Source organism: Lampris incognitus, chromosome 7 (genome assembly GCF_029633865.1).
Source record: "Lampris incognitus isolate fLamInc1 chromosome 7, fLamInc1.hap2, whole genome shotgun sequence".
Taxonomy (NCBI): domain Eukaryota; kingdom Metazoa; phylum Chordata; class Actinopteri; order Lampriformes; family Lampridae; genus Lampris; species Lampris incognitus.
Genome location: NC_079217.1, coordinates 62,979,009 through 62,999,934, shown reverse-complemented (window position 1 = coordinate 62,999,934; position 20,926 = coordinate 62,979,009). Strand labels below are relative to the sequence as shown.

Sequence of the window (20,926 nt, the reverse complement as noted above, 5' to 3'; positions counted from 1 at the left end):
TCTGCAGCACTCCACCAATCAGGCCTTTATGGTAGAGTGGCCAGACGGAAGCCTCTGCTCAGTAAAAGGCACATGACAGCCCGCTTGGAGTTTGCCAGAAAGCACCTAAAGGACTCTGAGACCATGAGAAACCAGATTCTCTGGTCTGATGAAACCAAGATTGACCTCTTTGGCCCGAATGCCAAATGTCACGTCTGGAGGAAACCAGGCACCTCACATCACCTTGCTAATACCATCCCTACAGTGAAGCATGGTGGTGGCAGCATCATGCTGTGGGGATGTTCTTCAGCGGCAGGAACTGGGAGACTAGTCGGGATCGAGGGAAAGATGAATGGAGCAAAGTACAGAGAGATCCTTGATGTAAACCTGCTCCAGAGCGTTCAGGACCCCAGACTGGGACGAAGGTTTACCTTTCAACACGACAACGACCCTAAGCACACAGCCAAGACAACGAAGGAGTGGCTTCGGGACAAGTCTGTGAATGTCCTTGAGTGGCCCAGCCAGAGCCCAGACTTGAACCCCATTGAACATCTCTGGAAAGACCTGAAAATAGCTGTGCAGCGACGCTCCCCATCTAACCTTACAGAGCTCGAGAGGATCTGCAGAGAAGAATGGGAGAAATACCCCAAATATAGGTGTGCCAAGCTTGTAGCTTCATACCCAAGAAGACTTGAGGCTGTAATCTCTGCTGCCAAGGGTGCCTCCACCAAGTACTGAGTAAAGGGTGTGAATACTTATGTACATGCAATATTTCAGTTTTTTATTTTTAATAAATTTGCAAAAATTTCTACAAAACCTTTTTCACTTTGTCATTATGGGGTATTGTGTGTAGATTGATGAGGGAAAAAAAGGAATTTAATCCATTTTGGGATAAGGCTGTAACATGACAAAATGTGGGGAAAGTGAAGGGCTGTGAATACTTTCCGGATGCACTGTACACTGACAAACAAAACTGATCTTATTGTACAGGACTGTCAGCGTCACTTACTGCCCGTTTCCTTAATTCTAATTCATTCAAAACGCTGTGGTCAACCCAGCTTTTGTCCTTTAAACCCACTTCAAAAAAAGTTGGAATTCTCAACCCACCAAATAATTCAAACGAGGCTGGTGAAAATCAGTGAAACTTCAAAATGATTTTTGTTTTATTACAACTCTCCCTCTGCATACCAGACCTGTGGAGGTGCAGTGCTAAATAGGCAGCAATTAAAAAAAAAAAAATCCCAACAAGTTAGCTATATGAAAAGGTCAAGGAACAAAAAAATCTTATACAAAAAGCATTTCATTTCCACATAACCACCTGAGCATAAAAAAAAGTCATTTGAAATATACTTTCTCACTTGTCAGGCTATCGTATAAGCTAAATAACAAAATATAAAGGACAGCGGAATATTGAACACACGCCAAAAACAAAGTACAGACACTCGACAACACAACCAGGGTACTGAAAACCAAGTCTGTTCAAACACTTGGCCCCGAGTTTGATAATAAATCCTCATACCGTGCCCAGTTTACCAAATTTAGCCACATGGAAATCCAATTGCAATACAGGAAAGTATCCGACTGCTGTAAAAATACTGCTTGGCCTGGGTGTGTCGAGGGCTGGTTATGGTTTAAGTACACATGAACAAGGGGGGTGGATGAGGGATCACGGACTGTTCTTCAGTCTCCACGCAGACGAGGGGCGCATCAGTTAGCGTGCTGGACGGTGGAGAAGCACAGCTTGAGGGTGTAAGGATAGGGACCAGCTGTGAAGAGGGGGAGAGAGAGAGAGGACAACAGACTTAAGTTTGGAGCCCGTAACCCCGGGAGAAAGCAAGGATCTCCGAGGCACCGCTAAATGGCTGTCTAGTTGATCACCGAGGCCCAGCGTTTTCGGTTTTTATTTTTCAAAGACATCCAGCATTGCCGAATTTCGCCACAAGAGGACACTGTTATGTAACCTCACACGAACAGGAACAACTTTTGGATCCGTGGAAACATAAAATCCTTTTTTGGTGAAAAATCAGTAAAACCGAAAACGCTCAGCCTTGTTGGTCATCCAACAATAAGGTCAACCCAAACTGACAAGATCTGAAAGTGAAATAGAAATAAACCACAGAGCCTTCGTTATGTGAATTTTTAGGCATTTAAGGGTCATAGCAATCCAACCTGCTAATATAGTCTCCATCACAAAGATAGAGCTGATCCAACAAAACCCCCTCCCCTCCTCAGCTGTATTTATGGTTCATAACAGTGGTTAGACTCATAAAACAAAATGATAAACATCTGCACCTCACCGGTTTTGGTCCAGAGAGGTTAACAAATCTGAGCTACCTGACAAGCTAACATGACCGATTTGGGCACCAGACATGTGGGTTCAACATACTTGCGTTCTTCATCTGGTAGTGGTTCATCATCCCCAGGGCCTCCATGGCGTCGTTAATGGATTCCCACTCTAGCAGGCCTGATGCACTGCGCTCACTGGGGGCTTGGCCACCTAGTGGTTAATAAGAGACAGCGTAGGTTTAAAATGTGTGCTCACACATCCATCCACCCACAGTAAGTAGTTCAGTGTTCAAAGGTTTAAAAATTCTTTGACTCATTATTTCATGACATTTCAACGAGATCAAAATGCCAAATATGTCCATCTTCGGTCTTCTAATTAAGTGTTGAGATCAGATTTTGACTGGAATTGTTGAAAAACTTTGCCGGAGAGAATTTCATGTCACTCCAAACACATCTCATTTTCTGAAATCTTGTCAGTACCAATACATTTGCTCTGGGAACAGAAAAGAGGTCACGTCTGCCTGTAAGATCAGATAATGTCGCTTAAAACTTAATACCAGATTCAATGTTTTGTTAATTTGTCCTCTAGGACTTATTTGAAAGTCAATATTCTCATGATCTGACCCCAACAGCAAAGCTTGTCTGACATTCCAAAATGGCTTCATCGTGTGTTTGATAGTCTATAAACCTTTACAAGTTTTGCAGGACATGCATACAGGACACCCAGGAGTCCTGTGTGTTGGACAAGCAAGAGCAAAGCAACATACTCTTTCCTGTGAACATTTTGATGTTGACGGGGCTCTTGACTCCAATTTCGTCACAAATCTGCAAAAGAGACATCTTTCAGTGAGGCAGAACGACAGCAGTTTAGATGCTTCACAGCACTAAAGCTCCAACAAAAATCAACCAACACTTGAAGATCAGGATGCATATTTTTGGATACAGATACACTTTTTATCAGAAATCCTAAAAAGAGTTAATTGTGACCCTCAATGATTTAAACATCTGTGTATTCCATTAATTTCCTACTTTTACTTGTATTCATGTGAAGAGCATTGTATCTTGGTATGAACTGCATCACATATGTAAGAGACCGTTATAATCTGGAGGCTTCTCACAACTGGACATTTGGTTAGCGATGTTAAATATGTCAAGTAATAAACTGAATACTTTGTGAAAGACATGTGATAGGGTTACGTTTTGATAACTATCGCCGGAAGCAGGCATAGATTTCTCCTTTTCATTTTAAATAGAGGGGTCACAAGGATGCTGGAGCCTATCCTAGCAGTCACTGGGCGGCAGGCCGGGAGACACCCTGGACAGGCTGCCAGGCCAGCCCTAGTCAAAAATGAATATATACATAAAAATATATATGTCAACACAGATAAAGGAAAAAATATGTTTTTTTTAGGAGACAGCACAAATAGACTTGTACTATCTCATAAAGAATCTACTTGAATCACTGAATTATATAATTCGGTGACAAGTAGATTCAAGTCAATTCTTTAGGAGTAGCCTGTTTCAGGCCGTAAGCAATCAACAGCTGTCAGCAAGGTTACACAGGAGGGAGAGAACTCCCGTGTTCTTTGTTGTGTAATGATTAATTAATATGTGGAACTAATTTCATGCTTCAGTATCTCCTCATATTAGATTGATTAGCTAGCAGATCTATAGAGCAGAAATGACTGACCAATTAGTTATTTTCTAACACCGGATAATTCTTCGGCTGGCTTTCGTCCATGTTGGCTGGCTCACCTTTATCATCGGGACTAAACCCAAAATACTCCGCAACGGGCAGAGGCTTTTTTTCTTTTTTCTAAAACTATTCCTGTGACGTTATCCCCACCGCTCACTGTCAGCATCTTTCTCAGCTCGGCTGCCTGTTCCACCAGTAGACTGACCTCTGGTGGCGTGTGCTTTGCACTACAATACATCTCCTCAAGACAGCATCTCCCTATCTGTTTAATAGAAAGAGGACTGCTTGTATTTTTGATGGTATTGAAAATCATACCTTCAGGATTTCTAAACACCCTGGTGTACTGTAATACCTTGATACCGCCCAAGCCTAATCCCGATATACGCCGTTTCATATCGCGATAATGACACACATCACAATATAGCACATTTTCAGGGTCTGTACTCCCCCAATCTGTATTTGTGTGTGCGTGTGAAGGGGCAGCCCTATTCTTGCTGAACTGCAGAGAGCAGAGGAGAGCAGCATGACCACAAATGACAGAAAAACACAGTAGAAACTCTCAAACTGAGCTGAAACGAAACGACCCCACATAAATTAGGTGAGTAAGTCTCTACTGCATTTCGCTGTCATTTATGGTCACGTTAGTACCCCGTCTCCTCTCCTGTTTCACCGCGGGCGGGGCTCAGCCCCACCACACGGGGCAGAGGGCAACACATCAATGGAGAGTTGATGGCACCTACACTATTTACATTATGTAAGTTAGTAGAAGCTTCACCAGTAAAAAGCCAAATAATCTATTAATGTGATCTGTGCAGAAGATGGACAGACTCCAAATGACAAAAAATACTGCCATTAAGAGGGATTTGCCACTCAATGAAATGAACACCATAATATGAAATGATAGATGTTTTCTGCGTTCACACATATATACCGTCATATCACACAGCCCTCCCTCTACATGTGCTAAAACTGGTAAAGATGAACATTTGTTAACTAGTTATGCAAAAATATCTTTTTTGACTCCAGTTGCACCTTGGATTTAGATTTTCCGTTTAAATGTGCCAGCAACTCAGTAATGCCAACCTTATATAAGGAAATCTCTACTGGCAAGACAAAACAAGTCCACAAATGAACTCAACGCTCTTCATGTCAGACCACATTTTCATGCCAGTTAATCGTAGTAAATCACGTCGGTGGCCTTACGCATATGAAATAGGTAGCGACTGTACAGAAAACGGCTTGTGTTCTGTTATAACAGGTGTCTGAAGTTCAGATCGGACCAGAAATGTAAAGCGCTCTGAGTGGCTGTTGCAGCTAGAAAAGCGCTGTATAGAATGCAACCTGACTGACTGATAAACCACATACACACCTGAGAGAAGACCTCGGCTGAGGCATCCGGCTGGGCATTGAAGAAGTGCAGCACATTGCTTGGGTGCTGGATGCGATTTTTGGCCGCCTGCTCGGGGGAGGTGAAGCGGTTGTTCCTCGAGCCGTGGAAGTCTTTGAAGCTGCTGGTGCCGTCTTCCAGCTCATAGCACTGGCCAGGCATGATGGCCTGCTGCTTGGACACACTACAGGGAGAGAAAGGGAGCTGGAATCACTTTCCTTTACAGGGTTAAACTGGCACAGGTTTTGGCACCTTTATAACAAAAGCACCCCTCAGTATGGGCCTTCATAAACCTTGTACTCTGGTCTTCACTGTTAGTGATGTAGAACACAGAATAAGTTTTAATGTAATTTGTGATGTTTCACAACCAAGTTCTCAAAAGAGACTCGCTCTGCAATGATGACAGCTGAGACTGGAATACAATCAAGTGAAGGCAGGCAGGCATTCACCCACTGATCAATAATGTCTTGAGCTTTAAACATTGTGTTAAGAAATTTAAGGCGTTTAAAAAAAACTTACATTTCAGAAAATGGTGTCTTTTTCCTCTATAGTCCACCCTACAAGTACTTTCATTTTTGTCCCCGTCTTATTTTCCACTGTCATAGTATTGAAATTAAGCTACGCATCGTCAGGCAACGGGTCAGTGTAAAGCAGACTCTGTCAACCGTTTATGCTTTGGAGATGGGTTCTGTTGTCTCCGTGGCAAAAAGACACAACCCCTAGGACACAATATTAGTTTGGCCATTCTTAAGCACGTTTCACAAGACTACCAGAATCAGGTTTATTGGCCATGTTGGTTTGCAGACACATGGAACTGACTCCGGTTTCACGGCTCTCACAGTGTACTTAACATTAATGACACAACAGCACAATCTTCAGATATTCCCGGCAGAGGGGGTGGAGCGGCAACCGGGATGGCTCTCGGAAGAGTGAGGTCATTGGTCGGATACAATTGAGGAGAAAAAGGGGGAATAATAATAATAAAAAAAGGAATATCAGGGTAAGCCAACCAGAGGCAGAATAGGGCGGATCAGGAATTTTCCATCAAAGAAAAAAAAAAAGATATAGCCAAGCGGGAGATTGTACCCGCTCAATCCAAGTTACATAGTGCAATAACAAACGTTCGGTGCACAGACTGGGAATGAAAGAGGAACCGTTCTCCCTATTACAAGTCACTGCACCATCAAAATGATTTTGAGGCCTTTTTTTTTGGGGGGGGGGGGGGGGGTTCCCCTCTTTTTCTCCCCAGTTGTATTTGGCCAATTGGCCAGGTCGCTGTTCCACCCTATCACATCTCCTCCGATACATGTGGAGTCTCCAGGTGCTTCTTTTCACCTGACAGTGAGGAGTTTCACCAGGGGGACGTAGCACGTGGGAGGATCACGCTATTCCCCCAGTTCCCCCAAACAGGCCCCCTGACCGACCAGAGGAGGCGCTAGTGTAGCGACCAGGACACACACCCACATCCAGCTTCCCGCTCACAGACACGGCCAATTGTGTCTGTAGGGACGCCTGACAAAGCTGGATGTAACATGGGGATTCAAACCGGTGATCCCCGTGTTGGTAGGCCACGGAATAGACCGCCACGCCACCCGGACGTCAAAGAGGCTGTTAGTTTAAATACTGTAAATCTGATGCTTTTGTGGCCAATTCTTATTTTGCATTGACTTATTTACCAAGAAATAAATAGATAGATAGATATAAAAATAAATAAATAAAAAACCTTGCTCACCAGACATTGAGTTTCTGTCCAAACAGGAAGTTGTTATTCAAGTGAGTGATGGCGCGGTCAACAGCATAGCAGTCTCCCATCTCCACCATGGCGGCCCCAGGCTTACTCTTCATGAACTTCACCTACGAGGAGGAAAAACGGACATGGTTTGAGAGCTTAAATGTTTTTTAATCTGTGCTGTCAGCAGGCTTGTTATCAGAATTATTTAAGTGGCGTTCAGGTTCTCCACCTGCAAAGGCAGTCTTTATTAATGAGCAAGAACTGCTTATAACGCCATCCTTTGGAAGATTTGTGGGATGACAAGAGCACAGGTTTTTGATCATATGTTCGACAAAAAAATTAAACTCGACGTTATCGACATCATTTTAGGAGAGCAGTTATAGCAATAAAGGAGAGAGAAAAATAGGGGAGAGGAAGGATGTAATCTTGAGTGTTCGAGGTAGTGTGAGGCAGATGCTCGCAGTGCGTATGTGCATGTGACGTGTCCAACTATGTGTACATGAAGCGTCCACCTGTGAGTGAACGGGGTTAATCCAAATAAATTCTGGTGTCGGAGATAGTGCCTCCCAGCAGATAGGCCCTGCAGACACCCCACGACCAAGAGAACAGCCGGAGCCCAAAGAGCCGCAACCCCAGAGCGCCAAGCCAACGAGGGGGGGGGGGGGCAGGAGCCCACAGAGCAGCAACATCCCCGCTCGCACCCGAGGAGTATAAACCAGTAACCAAAAGCACAAGCTTAACCGTTTCTGTCACAAATCAACACAGCCCTGCCCGGAGGGTTGTCGTTTTCTCACCGCCAGCATGCAGAGAGGTGAGCTCTGAAGAGTTCAGTATGCCATCATCTATAGCCCCTCTCCAGCAACTCACAATTTGAAAACCACAAAAGGACTGGAAATACGGAAGAACGTGAGGGCGGCGGTGGGGGGTGGGGGCTGTAGTAGAATCTCACCCCAGCTTCTAAAAAGTTACTTGAAGACTTCAGCTGGCCAATGTTGGTGTGTCGCCTTTCCAGTCGACTCATTGCATTGGTCTTAACACGCTAAACCCTGCATGCGTCGGTTACACAATATAGCGTATCTGCTGCCATCTTTGATTTCCTTTTAATACAGGTAAACGTAGAGATGATGGTAACGGGTGTTTAAGTCCAGATGAAAGACAAACCATAGATTTCCCGTGATGCGGTTTTGTTTTGTTGTTGAATTTACCACCTGGGTAATAAGTCTGACCATGTGAAGTACATACCAACAAGTTTTCAATTTAATTAATTAAAAGGTTTGAATTCCATTACACTCATCTTTGGAAACAATTTCCAATCCATGTTAATGGAGTAATAAATCTGAGACAGGGACATAGTGACAGTAACTACCAGGGACAGACTCTTCACAATACCACTTTACTACTGTTCCACAAGTAGAAAGAATAGGTACATTTCTAAATGGTTAATAATACTGTTCATGTAATTAAGATGTTAAAAACACCTTTGAAAATTCACCTTTGGCTGGTAAAGACATTTTTAGTGAGACGTTTACCAAATATGTAATGTATTTGTATGTCTCCACTGGTCATATTGACAATCCTAATGTTTAACTGACCTTACAGAGTTAAACCAGAGTTGTAACAGTCACTGCCGCTGGCATTTACACACATTTTTACAGAAACGCCATTTCACTGGTGCTTACCCGCTCTACGTTGCCATAGAGACAAAAGATGTTGAACACCCGGTCTGCGTTCATCTTGACTGGGTCAAGACCATACACCATGACGACGGGAGAGTCAGCGTGGGCTCCGTACTCCCCCGGAGGAGGGGGAGGAGGCCCGTAGCCCGGACCATAGCGACTCCCTCCACGGCCTCTCATTGGTGGACCCATGCGGCGACCCTCATAAGGTGGGGATCCATAACTCTCCTCGTAACCATGGTAACCACCGGCTGGGGAAATGAAAAAGGGAAAACTGCAGGTGAGATGTGTAGAAAGCAGAGACAATTAAATCGACACCACTATCCTGCAAGCAAGGAAGACTCAACCCCTATAAAATAAGCATGCTTGAAAGTCTCATTTGACAACACAGCACCACTTAACTGCCACTGTGAGGGGTACCTCCACATTCGTCAAATATAAGCTTCAGGAGAGAAGCAATGTAATTTGATTTTCTCAGCCTGCTCAAATGAAACAACATCTGAAAAGCTAAACTGTTGACCCTGCAATATGTGAAGGGATATGGCAGAACTGGTTTATGCATTTTGCCATAGATAAGAAACGTGAGGCCTGAATATCGGTGTAGTGTTTATTTCCATTCCCTAGGAATGTGACGGTCTTACCGTACTCTGGAGGGTGGTCGCCCAGCAGAGCAGGTTGTCTCTGGCGCTTGTTGGGGTTGGCACTCACATCTTCTAAGAGAACAGGAAATTAAAAAGACAGTATAGAGAGACAGAGAAAGAGACGGTGACAGATAAATGAGGAGAACAGACAGGAACCAGAAGGTTCTGGCTACAACTGATTCAAGACTGATGGCAAGACAGTGTCAAGAACTGAAAAGACAGACAAACTCGTAACTAGAAACCTAAGACATACAGTCCTGCAACAACTCTATTTGGAAGCAAAAAAAAAAAAAAAAAGTTCTTAAAATGTTTATAAAATTTCTGTTTGAACGAGCTTCTTACCGATAGCAAAAACTGTCCAAAATAGCACACAAGAAGACTAGCCATCTGAACTGTAATTTCAATCTACTTTAAATGGGACCTGGGTCAAATTAGTATTTGAGAGGGACTCGTGCATTTCAGGAGTTGACTGATCTCGCCTGGCAGAGCCAAACCAATCAGATATCCCCCCACCTCGCACTCCAGGCATGCCAAAGCAGTCAAACACTGCTGACTGCAAACTTCAGCAACTGTCCCTAATCAAGATTATTCTTTACGGGAAACGGGAGGCAGAGAAAAAAATAAACGGAAGTAATAGATTCTATAGACGTGACTGGAGAATTACAACAATAACCACTGCATACGCTCATGGATAATTAACGACATCCTCACTAGCAAAGTCTTAGTATATCATGGAACAAGTGGGATGGAGAAGAGGGATCATAGCTTTTTAGGAGAGGGAGAATGGTAAAAAAATAAAAACAATAAAAAAGATATCAAACAGTCATTCTGGGTAAGAACGTAGAAAAAGTAACAAGTTCTCGCACACACACCTGCATTGCTCCCATTGCCATCTGCATCACCATCTGTACAGGTACACAATAATCATACATCATCAGAACTGAACTGGTTAATCAATTATAAAGAGGCACATTTTTTCCTATTTTAAAAAAAAAAAACACACCAGAAAACTATAACCAAACTAGGTGCTTAGGAAAATGATGTAATTAGTTATTAAACCACCTAAACACCAGCGAGAAGGCTGTCCTGTCTCTCCCCTGGCAGCATTTAAAGGACATATGCCGTAAGTTTGAAGAGAGCTGTCTGCTGGTTTAAAACATTGATGGAATGTCTTTTCTGCCTGCCAGTTATACAACTATTCCTACTCTGCAGCCTAAAAAGCCAGTTAACGCTAACAAATAAAATCAGCTGATGTGCTCGGTAGATGAGATTCCTGACAAGACTACGTATGGCTTTCCAGGCAGATGGGAGCTTGATATGAAAAATGGGGTCTAGTAATGACTGCTAGGCGATCCTCCATGGACTTACAGTATGAAGCTCTTCAGTAAACCCTGACTCATTTAGAGCACGTTTCAAGCTCCTTTTTCCTTCTCACATAAACGAGACATGATTTTTATCCCCGGTGAAACCACAGCAGGTGAGTCCCACACACCAGCTCGCATGCTACTCCTGTATACTATCAACTGTCAAAGGGAACAGCAAAGAAAAAAAAAGTATGCAAACATTTAAAGTATGCAAACATTTAAGCCTATATGACCTTTACAACACAAGTATTGACAGGAGTACCCCTCCCAAACAATCACCCCCTTCCAGAGAGAAAAACAGCCTGTATGGAACCAAAAAAAAAAAAAAAAAAAAAAAGGAGTCACATCAAGTCTTGTATGATCTGTTGGGTGCTGGAGGTAGGAGTAGTGCTGTGTTGCTGTGCGCTATGCTGTCATGTTGCCCCGGCAGGCTCTCAGTTTACTTACTCCATTCTTACAAACTGATGAGGAGGAGGGAGGAGGACGACGACATTTGCCGCAGTGGCTCCAACACTCTCCACCCAATTCATTTCATCCAACACTCCTAATCCATTTCCTCTAGAGAATGCGCCACCTCAGGACTGACTCCTGGTGCTATCATGATCCAACGCCCAATTGTCGGTGGTTGGGATGGCCATTTGGTCGGTCCATTTGTTCCATTATTGAATATTCTCCTTAGCATCACTGGGGGGCCTTGAGGTTGCCATAGAGCACATTTCTGATGGGAAGCTGGTTCCTCTTTAGGCGTTTATTGTGAAACCTGCATCACATGGAAGGTGTTATACAGGCTCTAAAAACTTTTCAAGTACTTACAGAAAAAAAGCTGCACTCAAAACAGATAAGACAGGTATGTATGAAGGAAGGAAGGCACGGGGAGTAAGAGATGAGGAGGAAGAGAAGGAGGGGAAGACAGAACAACTGGATTCCATGAGGTACATTTATCAGCGAAACCAAAAGCTGGCCTGACTGCTTTCTGAGTGTGCTTTGTGCTTGATGGGTGTTGTTAGCAGTGTCTTGTCTTCATCAGTTGTCTTGTGTTGCCCCCAGTGTGATTGGCTACAACTTTCAGTGGTGGTGGTGGTGGTGCGAGTCATCTATTGGATCAGTTGGTAGGACACCCAGTGGCCATGATGAGCAAGTGTTTTGCAGTTTTTTGTGTCGGTCATGATCAGCGAAGCGGAGGAGTGGTGTGGAACAAGGCACACACAGTCAAGCCTACCAAAACGTTACTGGTAGGGTTGGCAGGTTCAGTGTGATTTTGAGAGACAGGTTCTACTGAATCAGTATGCATCATCTGTTGCAGTGAACGATGTGTCTGTAGCGCTGTCTGTTTGCCTGGGTGGATGCAGTCTGTTGTGTCTCCTTTTGGACAGGTGATCAGCCTGAATCTCCCCCGTTTGGTGGCACTGGCGGCATTGCAGGCGATTAAAGCTGTGGCCCGTTTGAATGTATTGAGCGCACAAGTCAGGAAATGGGCACGGGGGAAGGGAGGTACAGAGAGAGGGTGTGGGGAGGGTGGAGGGACCAAGCATAGCTCAGAGCCCAAAAGTACCAACAACCAAACTCCCCTGCCTTCTCTGAAACAAGTGTGTGGTACTTTAAAAGAAAAAGAAAAAAATGATGGTGTCTTCATGGCTCTCATGTTGCAAATGCAGAGATAAGGAATGACGCGGGAGGAGAAGTCGTATCAGTCCTACAACAGCGTGTTGAGCGTGCCGTGCGGTGTATCCACTGTGTCTTGGCAGGATATAGACCTTGTGTGCTGTTCAAGAGAGGGTTGTGTCCCTCCCAGATGAAGGGGGATACTTGAGATGGTGTTGGCTGAGTGCTGGTGGTGGAGAAGGTGTTGTCAGCAAGAAATGTGTCTGCCTCACCCTCCAAACACAGAGTCCTGCACATTTTTTTTTCTCGGTACTTTGTGATTAAAGTTATTGCGACAGCAAGTAAGGAGGATGCCTGAGGCCTCCATCCAGAACACTGACATTGGTCTGCTCCATGAATTACTCACTTCACAAATGAGTCAGCTAAAAAGTGAATAAAATTAAAAAGCCTGGTCATTGAGTTACAAATGCATTTACAATGTGACAGAAAAGTTGGCCAAACTTTTCTACATTGCTTTGGATGTCTTAAATGGGACCAGAGGTTCTGGCAAGTCCAATTTAAATCAAAAGTTCCAAACTTAAAGAGTAACCAAACCTTATAGCACCTTTCATTAGTTTGCCACCACCTAAAAAAGGTGAAACCCCATCTACAAGTGCTGGGTTGATTGTGGGACCCATTGATGTAAGCATAGCAGGATAAACACAGCTGCAGCTAATAAAGTTAATGGTCTGTTTAAAGCTAGCGTGCAGGACTTCTACATATAAATGAACATCCGTTACATTCAAGCCCCTTCCAAACCAGTTTACACAATGCTGATTTAGCCTATCAGTGCCAGGTAAATCTCTTTTTGTATTTCGCGTTTTCTATTTTTAGGACCCCCCCCCCCTTTCTCCCCAGCTGTATCCGGCCAATTACCCCACTCTTCCGAGCCGTCCCGGTCGCTGCCCCACACCCTCTGCCGATCCGGGGAGGGCTGCAGACTACCACATGTCTCCTCTGATACATGCGGAGTTGCCAGTCGCTTCTTTTCACCGGACAGTGAGGAGTTTCGCCGGGGGGGACGTAGCACGTGGGAGGATCACGCTATTCCTCCCAGTTCCCCCTCTCCCCTGAACAGGAGCCCCAACCGACCAGAGGAGGCGCTAGTTCAGTGACCATCCGGCTTCCCACCCGCAGACACGGCCAATTGCGTCTGTAGGGACGCCCAACCAAGCTGGAGGTAAAACGGGGATTCGAACCGGCGATCCCTGTGTGGGTGGCGGAATCACCATACAGGCAACGGAATAGGACACCCTGGAGTTTTTAAATCTGGTGTCTGGGGAAACCTTCCCGAGCTGGAGTACCAGTAGTGATGCGTTTTATGTCAACAGCTAACTCTGCCTCTGGTTTGTTAAGGTTAGCCAATCGGAGGCATTCGAATGCTTTCGTCACACAGAAGTTGGATCTAAAGCTGTCTGGAAAAACAACAGACGCGATTGCTTTACCTGAGCACAAGAAGCGACAGAGTAGTTTCTGATGCTCCAGAGAAAAAAAAAGACTCGGCATTCAGTGGAAGGATTAAAAAAAAAAACGTGATTGATGACGAGGACAAACACGGATAACCATTTGTGTAGCTTTTCCTTGTTCAAGAGAGCTGGAAGAGAAGGGACTGAGGTTGCGTTACTGCTCTTGGACAGGTTGGTATTTGTAAAATATTTGGAGTAGGCTATGTAGTTATTACATTTACTCTACTACTGTTTTGGAACTAGAAATGTGTTCTCTGCATGTAACCCAGCCCACTGTATAGGAGCAGTGGACAGCTGCAGCGCCCAGGGACCAACTCCAGTTCTTCTTTCCATTGCCTTGACCAGGGGCACAGGCAGGAGTATTAACCCTAACATGCATGTCTTTTTGATGGCGGGAGGAAACGGGAGCACCCAGAGGAAACCCACGCAGAAACGAGGAGAACATGCAAACTCCCACACAGAAAGGACCTGGGATGGCCTGGGGTTCGAACCCAGGACCTTCTTGCTGTGAGGCAACAGTGCTAACCGGTGGGCCACCGTGCCGCCAGTGTGATAAGCCAGCATTGAAAAGTCGGTAGTTTTTATCAATACTGGCTCATTTGCACACTTTAAGCAATCAATTTAGAGATGGAAAACTAACAAAAGTGTTGTGGGCTTTAGTTGTTTTTAAACAGTTGCCATAACCTGGAACTGCTTTATTCTCGGACTGGTAGGAGGAAAACGGCTGAAGAGACCGAGGTCAGTGTTCATGAATGAGAAAGGTCTATTAGCAACATCCCAGAAAGTAACTGGGGTGTTGCAAATAAATCATCAGGGAGAACCTGTATACATTTACCATTTATGATACTAAACCACCTTAATCCAAAGCTGGCTTTGGCTTCCACCATTATTTTTAGACTTCAGTCTTTTAAGAACTTCCTCAACTTAACGATTCTTCAATAAAACTAAAAAGCTCTGCTACATTTGTTGGTGTGGTAAGGCAGGCAGGAACAGAGACTTTTGATGGCTGAATTAAGCCTTTACATTTTTGATGTACAAAAATCAACTAGACATTAGTCCTCAACAAGCATTGAGAAGAGATTCTTAGAAACCAATTAAACCCAACAAAATAAGCATCTTTGCCTTATATTACCGAAGACGGCATTGGAGACTGACATCTCAACAGGGTTAAGAGCTGAACGGGAGGCTGGGAAATATAACAACTCTGACTGAAAAAACAAAAAAGGTAAAATAAAAAACTACCGAGAGTGATCGTTGAAGTGAAATTGACTACCGTTTACGTAAGCAATGGGGGGAAGTAAATTTGAGAGATGACTAACCAATTCAATTTTTATTACTGAAAAGGTGTCAGACAACAGCTTACGCTGTTAAATGGATTTGGATTTTGCTCCAATTCAAATCATTCTGAATAAAAATAACATAAATGAAGGTATGTGTCACTGCACTGTAATGATTCCCATTGGAATGTGACGCTCAGTGATAAAGTTGAGCAAAGTGACAAGTTCCTCAACAGTAAATTGATCGGTGACATTTGCCTGCGCAATTCTAAATAATCACGGTCGACTTTTTCAACAAGGTCTGGGTTCGAACAGTGAACCTTACCTATTAGGTTACAGACGCCCGACTCTCATATATGACTGCTGTTGTGCAATAAGACGCAGCCAATTTCCACCCTTCTGACTTTTTCAGTTCACCTGTTACAGTGCAAGGTGGCTATCCATCAGCCATTTTAATTAAAGTTGCATGCCTCAAGTAAAAGATCAATAGCTTCTGGCAACAAGTGAGATGCGAGTACTTCATCACACACCTCCTTTCCAGCATTCAGCCTAATGTAAAGCCTCAAGTAGGGCTGTTACTTGGCATCCTGCGCATCATGTTATTCATAAATTTTATGTCCATTATAATTCCGTTATCCTCTTTCGATGTTGTATTATGTAAATTGCGTGAACACAACATTAATTGCACGCTGTCCGTCTTGGGAGAGAGATCCCTCCTCTGCTGCTCTCCCTGAGGTCTCTTCCTATTGTTTTTCTCCCTGTTAAAGGGTTTTTTTTAGGGAGTTTTTCCTTATCCGATGAGAGGGTCTAAGGACAGGATGTTGTGTTGCTGTTAAGCCCACTGAGGCAAATTTGTAATTTGTGATATTGGGCTATACAAATAAAATTGATTTGATTTTTGGTTACAGTTGCTTGTACACAAGATTTTCTGTCTGCCAATTTGTCTTGTTGTTCCTGCCTTGCCTACCATCCAGCACAGTTCCTATACATTTACCACTTTGGGCTACCTTGTGTTTGCATAAATTCAACAGTTGTTTAGACTCTTTATTTTACATTTCAGTCGATAGTTTGATATCGCCTTAATTTTTGGTACGCACGAGCATTCAAGGGCAAGCAATTTGCAGTAGTGCAGGTAAGTATCAATGTTCTCTCCTTAAACTCATGACACATTTTCAAAAAGAATGTGGAAATTGTCTATTATTCTCAATGAGTGATATAAATACCCTGTGATATGTACATTGCCTGCCTTTCAGAAAGGATTATCAGCATCAGATCACACTTCAGTCATGACGCCACAGTTAAGAAACATGGGAAACTCCCTTTATATGCAGGGGACTACAAAAAGAAATGTCTTAGTCATCTCAAGATAAAGATTTTATAATTCTACAGTCAAACTGATAAAGAACATAAAGCAGAGTTTCCCCTGCTAGGTGGTGTCATCAGTGAAGGGTCCTGCCTACATCTTTCCAGAAAGCCATTTGCTCAAACTCCCCACAGTGGCAGTAAGGGTACTAGCTAGTCACTGACTTGCTCTGCTACAAAATGTGGGTGACTGTTAAAATAATGCTGTACGTCACTGTTAGCACATAGGTGGAAATGTGTTTGTGTGTGAGGGTATACCTGGTCCTCCCAGATTGGGGTTGGTGTAGTCCCATGTGTCTTGGTCATTCTTGAACACATTCAGACGAGCAGGCTGAGGGAATACAATTTGATTATATGTAATACATTAGTTTATCATCAATAAAAAAAAAAAATAACAGCTGAGCATCAACATTTTGCTACAGTTCAGGTTCAAGTTTCATAGCCCAAATGTAAACTACAAGAAGTGAACAGCAGCACCATTGTGAATGGAACCTTTTCTGTGTTTTAGGGAAACAAGCTTGGTAACAGAGAAACTTCAGACATTTAAACCAACACTTGGGTTCACCAACATCCAAAAGAAGTAACAAGTCTGGGTGGGGCTATGAAAACCTGTTCATGGTATAGCTATATTTTGGTGAGGCTATGTAATGAAATACCTTGGCATACTCTATCTTCAGTGTGCAACATCCAGAGTAGATGTCGGCTCCATTAAGAGAGGCCTTGGCCCGTTGTGCACTTTGCACAGAGTCAAATGTAACAGTGGGGTTAAAGATTTAACTGAAAGTACCAAAACATGTGAGCACTGTGTGGCAGCCGCCAGCAGAACACCAGCACAGACAGTTTAGTCTCCTACACTGGACGGGTTAGATGTTGCAGAACTAACATTAGCATTTTCCCATTTTTCTAATGTGTTAACATACAGCCCTCTGAAAACTTCAACAATGTTTTAGGACTTCACAAATAAATAATTCACTGTGTATGTAAATTTTGTGGAGTTTATACAAATATGAATCCCAGAAAGTTGAATCAGATCATCTGGACACAATGTTTCTTGAGAAATGTTTCATCCCTCATCTAAGTGACTTTGTCAGTCTCATCTGACTGCAGGCATCCCAACCTTATAAACAGCAAAGTTGCATTACGACTGAAACAAATGATCGGTTTCATATGAAAATTGCCGTGCCCATTAACTAGAGTTACAATGGCCATGTGTACTATTCACAGAGGATTTGAGGAATAGTTGCAATCACAGCATTGTACGATGGCGACAGATGTACTCTTAGGCCCCTGCCTCGGTTCAGGGATGGTCGTTCCCTCTTCACATAGATGGCCTCTTTGACTCCCCATTCAAACCAGCGTTCCTCCCAATCGAGGATGTGCACATTCTCATCCTTGAAAGAGTAGATGGTGTAGACGGTGGAGTTCTGGCCTGACTCATTAGCTCTCCTGTGTTGTGCCATCCTCTTGGCCAGCGTGTTTGGTTTCCCCAATGTGCAAGTCACGGCAATCCTCCCGGCACTTAATAGGGTACACTATGTTGCTCCGTTTGTGCCGGGGGACCCGATTCTTAGGGTGGACCAATTTCTGGCGCAGCGTGTTTTGGGGTTTCGAAGCAACTGAGACGCGATGTTTGAACATGTCTGAACATGTCTGTGAATGTTCTCATTCATCCAGGTCACGGTTATCCAAAGGAGTTGAATCAAATGCAACTGGACTTGGTATATATCCGTGAAGACGTTTCGCCTCTCATCCAAGAGGCTTCATCAGTTCGTACCTTTCTGAGTCTCATCACCAGCCAGTCAGACTAGCTTGGTCTAGTCAGAAAGGCACGAACTGAGGAAGCCTCTTGGATGAGAGGCGAAACGTCTTCACGGCTCTATACCAAGTCCAGTTGCACTTGATTCAACTCCTTTGGATATACATGTCTGAACTTTTCCGAAACTCCCACCATATACAGTATCACCCACTGGTTTGCACTTAGAAAAGTGTTTTCCTTCTCTCTTCGGTCAGCTGGTGCACTGTTTGGGTGTCTTCCTGGCTTTGACAAACACCTTTCTGGGATTTCCTTACCTGGACTATTGAGCATGCATCAAGACATACAAATACACTTTCAAATAGTCAAATTCTATTAATAGTCAAACTAAAGCCAACATTTTAACCATGTTCTGATTTGACTAAATATCGATGAAGGGGAGCATTAATGTGGATTCTACGAAATCTGTTAGATCAATAGTCAACCCCTAGATACAAAAAGCCCCAAAACAGGCAGCAACCACACAAAAGGATATTCAACCATGGCCTGAACGCCATTCTTCCTGAAGATGACAATTCTCTGGACAGGGCCACAGTTGTTGCATATAGTGTAAAGAACATCCTGTGAAAGAAAAGAAATAACCCTTAAAAAAGGATAACACACAATGCCACCAAACCAAGGAAATAGAATCCATGAGAATAAAGACATCCACTTTTATGCAACCGAAGCATAGCCTTAAAGTGCAGACATGAGCAGAGGCCAAATCAATGGCAGTTACCGTGGTGATGGGGTAAATGGGGTTCATGATGGTGAGCAACAGAACGTTGTTAACGCTCCTGGAGTCATCAGGGTCCCCCGGCCTGGAGATCTTCTGGCTGGTTGAATAGTTGATAAAAGCTGGATGGCCAGCGATGTAGACTTGGTTGTCTGCGGCGTAGGTGACTGCCGTGGATGAGCCGTTCATGTCTTCGTACTCCACCAGCGCCTGCCGCTTCTTAGGCATCACCACCACGTAGCTATAAAAAAAAATCAATAGTATCTGACCAAATTCTGAGCCATCAGCCTTCATTGATTACTAACGTTAGTCTAAAAATATTTACCCAAAAGCCGCCGAACCTCTTTTAAAATCAAACTTTCCATATCAATCTAATTAACAATTCACCATGATCAGTTGCCTTTGATATTTGGCCTCATCGCTTTTATAATAAAGTTTCAACCTGAACGCTTAATTTGTATTGTGCATCAAAGAATTGTGTACAAAAATGAAAACCGTTTGGTCACATGACATTTATTTGCATATGGCACGTGCCTAGGCCAGCACTACATCAGTAGGGATAGTCTGTGGTTGAATTAGATGGGCATACGCTTGTCAGCATGTGCTCTTCTAATTCAGGGCCCACTCACCATGCAGTTAGCGGTGTGGACGAGAATCATAACCCTCTCCCTCAATATTCTCATTTTCACTGCTAGGAAAAGCTATACAAACACATGACCTTTGCATTTACAGAGATAAAATTAGAAGATTAAGATGTGCCTCATTAATCCCAGAGAGGAATTTCATCCTCTAACCACCACACTGTAGCTAGGAGGTAGAGATATTTAATGAAATAGGACAAGCTCTCAAATTTTCTCCCCGACTTCCCATAAACATTAAGCCCTTCTCCCTCTGGTTTACCTGATGGCTCCAAACTCCTGCAGGGCCTCCACCAGGTCCGCCTCAGTAACGCCATCCACCAGACCCCTGATGTGCACCACCACAGAAGGAAGCGTCTTGTGTGGGTCTTCATAGCCCTGCATCACACGACAAAAAAAAAGAGATAGAATTGAAATAAAGCAAAGCTCCTACTTGGGTACTAGGACGACCAATGGAAATTATGACGACCTTGGGTGGCAACATCCTGGGCTGGATAGGTTTTACCTGTAGCGAGCTGTACAAATTACCCCCCCCCCAAAAAAAACCCTTTAAGTGAAATGAGGAAAGATTTCTAGACAAGCTAAACGGCCATTTCGATGGACTTAATTAAGCATGGTCGCGCGCGCCCGCGCGCGCAGCGTTAACAGCAATCACGGCTAGCGCTTAGCATGTAGCATGCTGGTAAAGTAAGCAGAACAAAGCCTGGTCCCTAGCGGCGTGGCGCAAGCCCGGCTCAAGGCGGGGACCTCCCATTGATCCGACCCGCAACGCCGCGGGGCGGCCGAATCCCACCGTAGACGCTTCCCGAACCAAGGCAGGCAGGAATAAGTCAGACGGCGGCCATTCGATGGACGTGTTCGTTTTTGAACGAACGATTCCCCCCCCCCCCCCCCCACAAGAACGTCACACCTCGGACGGGTTTTTTTTTTGGTTGCGAATTCGCTTTTTTCGGTAATATTGCTTTTCCTCCCCACGCTACATTTACCGTGGCCATCCCGTCGGTTTTCTGTCTTTTCGACGCCCTGCCGTCTTCGCTGTAATATCGGCTCGCCGCGGTAGCCATGTTGTCCCGTTTAAAAAGAATGGCGGCGGTGACGAGGTGAAAATGGACGGAAAAGGCGAGGAAAAAACGACGCCGCGCTTTCCACCGCCTCCCCGGCGCGCCGCGGGCTCCGATTGGCCCAAGGCCCCCGTCAATCCGCGCGCGACGTTGCGCGGCGACCACTTGGAGGGCGGCAGATGGAAACGCCCA

At 44.2% G+C, this 20,926-nt stretch overlaps 1 protein-coding gene across 3 annotated transcripts; it reads right to left on the bottom strand.

The window, feature by feature from the left end:
* Nucleotides 1-1,118: 1,118 nt before the first annotated feature.
* On the bottom strand, nucleotides 1,119-20,926 carry LOC130115360 (heterogeneous nuclear ribonucleoprotein L-like). Of its 3 annotated transcripts, none has more exons than XM_056282985.1 (14): nucleotides 20,660-20,926; nucleotides 19,936-20,051; nucleotides 19,039-19,276; nucleotides 18,796-18,881; nucleotides 17,164-17,260; nucleotides 16,766-16,838; nucleotides 10,270-10,302; nucleotides 9,398-9,469; nucleotides 8,760-9,007; nucleotides 7,081-7,202; nucleotides 5,331-5,532; nucleotides 3,033-3,090; nucleotides 2,366-2,476; nucleotides 1,119-1,745 (listed from the first exon to the last, which is right to left on the bottom strand). In XM_056282985.1, exons 1-14 carry the CDS (start codon nucleotides 20,735-20,737, stop codon nucleotides 1,687-1,689), a joined length of 1,593 nt encoding a protein of 530 aa, XP_056138960.1. In that variant the 5' UTR covers nucleotides 20,738-20,926; the 3' UTR covers nucleotides 1,119-1,686. The 3 variants fall into 3 exon arrangements, with proteins under 3 accessions (XP_056138960.1, XP_056138958.1, XP_056138959.1); XM_056282983.1 differs by having other exon boundaries at nucleotides 9,398-9,466; nucleotides 20,660-20,804; XM_056282984.1 differs by lacking the exon at nucleotides 10,270-10,302 and having other exon boundaries at nucleotides 20,660-20,804.

Bases quoted from the DNA above. Each gene is read 5' to 3' on its own strand.
- LOC130115360 (XM_056282985.1), bottom strand. From the start codon at position 20,737: ATGGCTACCGCGGCGAGCCGATATTACAGCGAAGACGGCAGGGCGTCG. The intron at 18,882-19,038 runs GTAACTGCCATT...TTTCTTTCACAG, and splicing joins CCATTTACCCCATCACCACG to GATGTTCTTTACACTATATG. The intron at 16,839-17,163 runs GTATTTCATTAC...GTATTCCCTCAG, and splicing joins TGAAGATAGAGTATGCCAAG to CCTGCTCGTCTGAATGTGTT.